We start from the raw sequence: 9428 nt of genomic DNA, 5'->3' as shown, positions 1-9428 counted from the left end.
AGACTCTTTATTTTGTCAGGGAAGTCACGATTGCTTTATGATCACTGTGATATACACTCTGATTCGACTACCAACCTAGAGAGGTTCTTGATTAGAATCAAATCAATGCACGTCCGGTGATGCGTTGTAGGTATCGTGGGGTTGCATTAACATTGTAGGCCAAAGTCTTCCAACATGTGTTGCGTGAACCAATTCTTCTCTGGCTTAGAAATGTCCACGTTGAAATCTCCGTTGATGATCACATGTGCGGTATCATTCTTTGTAACCCACTGGAGTCGTCATAAACTCCTCGATTTCGGACCTGGAAGCAGCGGGCGAGATGCACATCTTCGAGATCACGATTGCTTCTTCCGTTTGTATAGCACAAACGTCCGCACAGTCGGTGACGACTCTGTTCATTCCAAGAGCGAACGGTTGCACTTGAGTGTCGTTCTTTACGTATATAGCAACAGCTGCAGCGCGCGGCTCCGCCCGGCGATCCCACACGACTACGGTGAAGCCGTTGGGCTGGTAGGACGAGTCCGCCCACGTTTCCGTGTGCCTGGGACCTCTTTGGGTCCCACGTGTGACAAGAATAGTTCAAGGGCGTGTTACAGGTTCCCGAGCCCACAGGACCATTGAGCTTGGACCCTTTTTGCACGATCACCAGGATCGGCCGACATGATGATTTTTTCTCTTGCCGGACGCCGAAAAAACTAGGGAACGTTAGTCACGTACAGCTTTCGCTGTAAAAATGTTGCTATTGTTAAAGCTTTTGCCGAACATCACTCCGCTTGTACTCGGATTTGATCTTTCAATTACATCTGTCCTAAAGTGAATAATTAAACTTTCTTAATTAGGGAACCTTTTTTTTAATCAACTGCGTGTGCACATTGAGGCTTTTATGTAACGTCTGCATTTTGTGGTCATCCACCTCTATAGGCCAAATTGCAGTGAGGCCCAGGTCCCGTGCCGAGGTTCCATTGCACTGCGGCTGGCTGAGGTGTGCCACTAACCGAAACCTTGATAGATTGGACATGTAATCGACAGCGGAGAGGCCGGGAAAAACTACTCCGTAGATTACGGCTCGGTGTTGCGTACACTCGCCGAAACTGTTGACTGCTGCGTTTGTCGCAATTCAGAGGCAATATACCGCGTACTTTACGTGTACTCTCAATATACGCCTGAGTGAAGGACGCTCGAGTTTACAATAGACCTTCTGGAGTCCCAGAATTGTCGCGGTGCTTAGACGGGATTCTGACTTGGAGGCGTCGAGTCGTAATACCACGGATGGTAGCTTCGCACCATTGGTCCATCGACCAAGCACGTAAACCAAGTATTCGAATCTGCGGTTCCTCTCGTACTGAACAGAATTAGTATCGCAACGACCGGTCATCATTAGGGTAAAACTATCCTTTCTCGCGACGGTCTAATCCAACCTCACGTTCTCTATTAGTTTGTGAATACTCCAACGCTTGGCGAATTTTGCTTCACAATGATAGGAAGAGCCGATATTGAAGGATCAAAAAGCGACGTCGCTATGAACTCTTGAAACATTTAAATCCAAAAGGGTCGAGGGGCCCCGCTTTCGCGGTCCCGAATCGTACTGGATTTCGAAATCAAGCAAGCATTTGCCCTTTTGCTCTATGCAATGTTTCAGTCCTCGCTGAGCTCACCTTAGGACACCTGCGTTACCTTTTGACAGATGTAGGAGGGTTGATCCTGCACAACATGCCATAAGATTCCTGCTGAATCTCCCTTATGAGACAGGTTTAGACTCTCGTTTCGATTACATGCGCGGTGGGAATACTATACGGAATGCTTTCTTTTTTTTTTCGTTGAACAGCTTGGCTGACATTAGCCGGGACACATGATAGACTGAGATATTGCCCAACTCTATGCCACAAGCGCTACGCCTAGCGCAAACAAAGTGTCATGAAGGAGGAACTGACGCAACAAATGAAAACGTGAAAACTCCGTGAGAGCGAAGTGAGTGAAGTACATATTTTGGGGGAAAACTGCCCTAGAGCGTGTAAGTTATTGTGTTCAGCAGGTGCCGCTAGCAGTGAAATATTGGATGCTTTCCTTGTTTACGCAGTATTTTGAGAGCTGGCAGCAGCTCCGGCCGTGCGGCGAGCGTGCAATGTTCACGACGCGGCCATTTTAGAGGCAGCAAATTCCATGCCGCTGTAGACGCCGAATGACCCACTGTGAGCGAGATGGCAGAGAGCATCTTTAACGGAACGTCAATGCATTTTTTTAGCAGTTTCACGATGATGCTATCGTGTTCAATGTTTACTACCACTCGTATGCTTAAAGTGGTGGTTATGAACGAGAAGAAAGGGGGTTAACCGAGGGGCCCGATTTTTAATAATCATATCATAAGAAGCCAACAAACAAACACACCAAGGGCAACACAAGGGAAATAACTTGTACTTACTAATTGAAATAAAGAAATTATAAATTATAGGAATTGAAAGGGGATGAAAAAACAACTTTCCGCAGGTGAGGAACGATCTCACGTCATCGCATTGCGCATGCGATGCTCTGCCAATTGAGCTACCGTGGCGATGTTATTCACTTTCAGTTCCATTAATTTATAATTTCTTTATGTCAGTCAGTAAGTACAAGTAATTTCCCCTGTGTTGTCCTTGGTGTGTTTGTATGTTGGCTTCTTATGATATAAAGTGGTGGTAAATACGAAATTATTTGAAGAGGTTAGGTGGAGGTGAGCCGACGTTTCGATAGGTGAAACTGCCTTTTGCAAGGAGGCTTCGTGGTTATTTCGAGTTTCTTACGGTACGTTCGGCTGGTCGTTTCCGAGCAACCCCACACACAGCACAAAGAGCGATGTGCGTGGGGAACGTATTTATAGTGCGTCTGCGTGTGCGCGTGGTTGCTAATGTGACTATTTGCGCTCTTTTTATTATCTAAGATGCGGTCCTAACTATCCCCAAGGCAAATCCTGTTGAGGCGCATTCGTGAAGCTTTTGACCTGAACGGGCACCAACGTGTTAAAGCGTAAAAGCGCATGCGCTCTTCGCAACACTGATGGCCATAAACAAATAGAGCTTCGCCTGGGGTATCGGTCTAAAGCGAACGTTGATACAGGCGCGCGTATGCTATCGTTCAGGATATCGTGCCATATTCGTGAACTCTGCGCCTTAGTTGCACACTCACACTGTCGTTCTGCGCCTTCTGGTTAGCGTTGGTTTTCCATAGCGTTAACAAAACTGCAGTAACGCTGCCAAAGCTCTTTGCCAGTGTAATACAACTTGAATCCCGTTTTACGCATCTCTCAGAGCGCTAGTAGAGCGCCCTGAAACTAATCAGTTGAATATGCTGTTTGTGTTATATGGTCCAAGCTGACACTGGGACGTTACTCATAACGCTGCAACCTCGTAGGACTATTTTCGCATGTTCCTTTTCATGTTGCTGCCACCACAAAAAACTTCACAGGAAAAAAAGAAGTTCATTTCCTGTGACGTTTTGTGACACCATGCGACATGATGTAACGCTGGCGATACAAGTACCACGTATTACATGCCGAGAAACAAGGCTGCTTTGATAGGAGATAGTGTACAGCCAGCGACATGTGATTTCGTGGGGCGTTTGCTCACATTCGACATTGGTTTCTATTATTTCAACATGCTTCTACGTTATAAGCGTAAGACCGAGAGGCACGAAGACGGCGGTATTGAAATGATAGCAGAATAGTTTAGCCGATATTTTAGTAGACCTTGTAGCAAAAAAGAAAAAAAAAGCGGCAGAACCCTGGACCGATCCCTGGACCGATCTTAATGAAATTTGTTGCACTTGAGAGAGAAAGTTAAATTCAAGTGAATAAACGTTTTGATATATGTATATATATAAATTCAAGTGACTGTTCGAAGCGGAATTTCTATTTAGGGCTTGAATTTTGTTAAAAAGATTTTCAAATATTCAACCGGTTGAAAAAAATAGAAGCACAAAGTTTACAAATTCATAGCTCTGCATCAAGAACAGATATCGCAGTTCTGTAAACGGCATCCATTAGATCATTAAAAGCGGACAAATTCGATATGTCATTTACATCTTAAATGAATTTGTTACGTTGGTTACAAGGGTTCTGCAAAAGCTGTATTTCCATATTACTAATTTTTTATATTCATGTGTAAATATCAATTTTGTCCGCTTTAGATGTACTATTAGATGCAATTCACAGAATTGTATTATTATTTTTCGTTGTTGAGTTACAGAGTTGTAAACTTCATACTTTCATTTCTAGAAAATTTTTGATTTTTGCCAATTTTTAATAAAAAATTGACAACCTAACTCAAAAATTTGAAATGAACAGTCACTAGATCTTAAGTTTTTCTTTTAAATGCAACAAACCTCGTCAAATTTGGTGCAGTTGTTGCCGAGAAAAACGAATTCTCCTTTTACATAGGAGCAACCGAGCTAAAGCCTTCCTCTTAACGCTGAAAATTGTTCCCTCGCGTTCCGCACACTCGATGGCAGATACTCGGCGACACAAGTTGGCGAGAGGCTCATTGAAGGGCGTACTCAGTGAATTCATGGCGCAGCTCGCTAAAGCGCTGGCGTGAAAGGCGTGCTTTGAAAAGCGACACATACATATTGCCTTTGTTAATATAATTAATTAAATTCTAAGATTTTACATGCGAAAACCATGGTATAATTATTACGCGCGCCGTAGCGGGAGGCTCCGTGTTAATTTTGACCACCTGGGGTTCTTTAACGTGCACCCAATTCACGATACACGTTTGTTTTTGGATTTAGCCCACATCTATATGCGGCCGCCGTGGCCGGGATTAGATCCCGCAACCTCGGGCTTAGCAGCGCAGCACCAAAGCCACTACGGCGGGTGTAGTGCGTTTGTGGCGCATTGAGTTGCTGTCCTTGAAGAACCCTTGTCACGAAGTCTCTGCTTCACTCATGATCGGAGAAGCTTAGGGGATCTTTTTCGTCCTTGTAGAGCGCAAGATTCCCAGTGGCACACATCTAGAGACCCAAGTTGGCGTCAGAGAGGTTCATTGGATACAAGCACAGGCCCTGTGGCGCATACCGAGTGCTCCAAGTCAGCGTCAGAGTTTCTTTGAATAGCGGCACCTTCCCAGTCCCGCATCTATAGTGACCCTTGCCGAAGTGAAGGTTTGGAGAGTGGCGCATATGTACATATTCCTTCGTACTTAGTTACCCATGCTGGTCCACTGGTTTGTTTCGAACACTGTTTATTCAGCAAAGCAGCCCGGTACACTATCGATGACGGACAACCCAGTGCGTGCATGCAACCCAGTGTATGCACGCACGCACGCGTACGTGCGCACGCGTACGCACGCACGCACGCACGCACGCACGCACGCACGCACGCACGCACACGCACGCACGCACGCACGCATGCGCACGCGCACACGCACACGCACACGCACACGCACACACACACACACACACACACACACACACACACACACACACACACACACACACACACACACACACACACACACACACACACACACACCTGAAAGTGCATAAGTACCTAAGAATTCTAATGCGTTAAGGTAAAGATGAGTTTGGGGTGCGATATCCTGCGTTGAGCAGAACAGCAGAACCCGGTGATCGAATGGAGCAACAGAACTGGTACTAAAGGAAGGGAGGCGCAGTCGAAGACGCCAGAAAATTAGCGTGGCGCGTTGAAATGAGAAAACTTGCAAGCATAGCATGAAGTCAGCTGATGCCAGCCGCAGGTGATCGGGGGCCCCTGGGAGAAGCCTTCGTTCTTGCAGTGAACGTGAATTATGATGACGACGGCAACTACGACCATCCTTGCTTTGAGTGCGTTCTTTCCGTCGTTCGGCCTTACGTCACTATCGTAAGCACATACTCGTGAGCTATATCCATGGGAGCGCCAAAATTTGTATTCAAGAAGCAATAGTAGCTGAAACGTTGTACCGAAAATATAGAATTTGCGTTTCACGTTCAATGGCATAGGGCTACACGGCACATAGCCATACGCCACATAGTGTAACTCCAAGTAGAAAATAATCGTTGCTTAAAGGGACACTAAAGCGAAACAACAAATCAGTTTAGACTAATAAAGCATTGTTTGAGAGCACTGCAGGCAGTCATTTCAAAATATTAGTTTGATTATTAGGTGAGAAAATGAAGGTCGAAGTATCAGTATTTTAATTTCGCGCCGAAACCCCGACGCCGGTACGTCAGTGTGACGTCAGGGATTCCAAAGTATGTTTTCGCATTTGGGCCGCGCTGACTGAGTAAAGGTTCCCCAAGTTTGCCATGTTTAATATATTGTTCCTTTAGAACACAATGTAGTCAATCTGTACCGCTATATAATTAAGTAGGCCCTAGATGATGCCATCAAAATCCATGACGTCACAGCGACCAGGTGCGGGAGCTTCAGGGAGGCGTCGCCACCCGTCTTTCGTTCTTGCGCTTTTTCTGGCTTACCAAGCGTCTTATGGTAGTAAGAGTGGTGTTTTTAGTATCCTAGAGAGGTAATTTACTGATGCAGAAGAAATCATTTTTCTCTTTAGTGTCCCTCTAAGAGCGAATTCTGCGTTCGCTCGCCTATAGTTCACCTCGTGGTTATATGGTTGAAGCGACCCGCGGCGGCGGCCCTGTGAGTATGGCAATAAGCTGCTAAGCTCAAAGTCGAGGGTTCGTTTGTGCCTTCGGCGGCCGCATTTCAACCGGAAATAAATGCAAAGACGACCCTGTACTTACGTTTAAGCGCACGTTGAAAAAACCCAGGTGGTTCAAATTAATCCGGAGTCTCCCACAATTGTGTGCTTTATGATAAGATCGTGGTTTTGGCACGTAAGACCTCGGAATTTTTCTTTTTTAATCCCAGAAGTGGTCAGTTGGGACCAGGTAGACAGTAACATGACGCTGATATGCGTGTATTAATAGTCTTTGGAAGAAAGAAAAAAAAAGGAGAGGATGGCAGAGAGATTAAACCCAAACAACACAACATCTCTTCTGGGCAAACGTTTGGTCACGTGAGCTGAATGTTGTCTTCTTTATTCGGAATATGCACACAGCTCTCCAGCTCCTGTAAAAATAGTTGTGTGTTGTCGTCTTCCACCGCAGACGGTTTTGCAGCACGCTGTGAGCCTACGATTGTCACAAGGAAAAGCAAAACGCGAAATAAGGCACAATAGAACAAAGAAGAACAAAAGAAGAAATTGCGGTCTCTGCAAGTGTCTCTTGTCCCACGCACGGCAGCCGCGTATCGAGGTATATCAGGTATAGTCGTCCTTGTCACGGCAGTTTCACCCTCCTACATTATATTATCTTCGTCACTTCGATCGTCTTTCACAACCACTTTCCATAATAATAATAATAAAAAAAACAGTACCTACTCTCCTGGTGCTGTACATTGACTTCTCGACATCTTTGTCGACTTGCTTGAAGGAGGCACCTTGTGGTGATGTCACAACGTCATTCCAACAGTCTTACTTGAAAATCGTCCGTCTCACCCAAGTACGCCTATTGTGCGAGGATAATTAACGCTGACTCTACATAACGATTTGGTGAGCTTTGTTATCTTCCGCGATCTCTCTCAGATAGACGCGAGTGATGTTTTTGCAGAAAATTAGCGCCGTCCAGTGACAAACGTTGTCTTTCTTTGGTCTGCATTTCTGAGCTTACTTCTCGACAAAGTTTTCTCGTGGGAGAGAGGATGAAGAAAAGACGGCTCTGTAATCATCATGACACGTTGGTCGACCGCGTTGTGCATTAATTAATTAGGCATTGTTCGTCGCATCAAGCAAGACACGCCTAAAAGTGAGCATGCTTACTTTTGTATGCTCATGAATAGCCGCTTATCTTCCCACCAAGTTTTGAGCACGCTCAGCACACCTCCCGGTGTTTAACTGGTCGCTATCACTTATTTATGCTCCCTACGTCTTGTTTATTCTTATTGAGTTTCACTCGAGACTTCGCATGAATTGCAGACAAAATGCGTCATTCTCGTGGCTATAATCCTTGCTGTAGCTTTTCTATCGTCGTCCAAGTTTACATTGACGAATCCGTGAAAGCTGAATAGTGGTCACGAAGTCTAAAATGTCTGTGCTCCTCTGCCTTTATGTTTCTCTCTCTCTTTCCATTGAAGCGCAACTCCGTGAAACGGACACAATGCGTTTACAGCTGCGACACTGCCTCTATGCGACGCATTAGAAGATTATCACTTGTTCTTTATCGTTCGTTGCCTCGCTTGCCGTATACGTTTCGAATGACTGCAGGCAAGCGGACAACTCTGTACCTTATTAAGTCAGACGGTGACTTTCTTTTTAAGGTACACGTAAAATTTCTCATCGCTCGTTTGGCTTCATAAAAGCACTGGATCCGTTCTTTTCGTTATCGCGTCGTTCAGAATTGCTCGACGACGTTATATGAGAAGCTTTACCCATTTGAACTCAGTTTGTTGCGAGACTACTCTTCCTTACTTGCCTGCGGTGGACTGTCCACTCTGAGTCACATATGACATAGTAGTCGTTGCAGTAGTTGGCGTCCACATCGCAGCCCCAGCGACGGCCCACTCAGAGTAACGGAGACCGATTTGAAAGTCATTCATTGCCGTACTGCCGGCATCGGAAGCAACTGATGACGTGAAGCGACTGATGGCACCGTGTCCACCGTTTTGTAATCACTACCTATTCCCGTGTGCATCCGCTTGCGTCGCGAATGTATGGTTCGCGTCTTCTGCTGCTCTAGCGTGTTCCTCGCAGCCAAAAATCACCGATCGTCATCCCTGTCCGAAATTATTCCCAGCCTACGGCCTACGCACTTGACGGAGCGTGTCACTTCTTCTTGCACCAGGTTGAACGACATGGCGAGCAGCGCCATGCCAAACAGCAGGTACACGGCGCACACCGCCAGCGTCACAGTCTGGTCGTCTGAAAGTGCCGTGCCCGGGACCAGGTCGCCGAAGCCGATGGTGGTCAGCGTGACGAAACAGAAGTAGGCGCTGTCCAGATAGCCCCAGCCTTCCCACGAGTAGAAGAGCCAAGCGCCGCCGCAGATGTAGCCGACGACTATGGCGCAGCACAGCCAGATGGGCACCGAACCCACGACCTCGTCCTCTTCTTCGTCGCCCACGTCGTCGTCGTCGTCCTCGAGCGCGTTCACCGACTCGTCGTCTGCCAGCTCGCCACCGTCGTCGCGCCAGGCACGCCGTCTGTAGTCGACCGTGAACGCAAGAACGAGAACACGTCATCAGGAGGATGAGGAAAAATGTTCGGCTATACAATGCGAATGGTGGGTAGCACATAGATATTTTCTAGCCCTCGCGCTTGTGGCTTCATGTGTTCTTGTAGTTTCATTTATTGCGCTTTATCTGGCCCTCATTTGCCTAAATTTTCATGCAATCATAATTTTTTGCCGAACGCACGGAAGCAGTGAGAGTCGCCGCACATGCGTAATCAGTG

General features: G+C 46.4%; 1 protein-coding gene across 1 annotated transcript in view; it reads right to left on the bottom strand.

Annotated features, from left to right (window-relative positions):
• Positions 1-6824: 6824 nt before the first annotated feature.
• Positions 6825-9428, bottom strand: part of LOC126517727 (potassium channel subfamily K member 18-like) — a 36621-nt gene continuing 34017 nt past the window's right edge. The window contains exon 5 of the mRNA XM_050167523.2: positions 6825-9178. Coding sequence (XP_050023480.1) covers positions 8737-9178 — 442 coding nt within the window. The 3' untranslated portion in view covers positions 6825-8736. The remainder of the gene's footprint in view (positions 9179-9428) is intronic.

The sequence above is a fragment of the Dermacentor andersoni genome, chromosome 3 (assembly GCF_023375885.2).
Source record: "Dermacentor andersoni chromosome 3, qqDerAnde1_hic_scaffold, whole genome shotgun sequence".
In the NCBI taxonomy this organism is placed as follows: domain Eukaryota; kingdom Metazoa; phylum Arthropoda; class Arachnida; order Ixodida; family Ixodidae; genus Dermacentor; species Dermacentor andersoni.
This window is presented reverse-complemented; position numbering and strand designations above follow the sequence as displayed.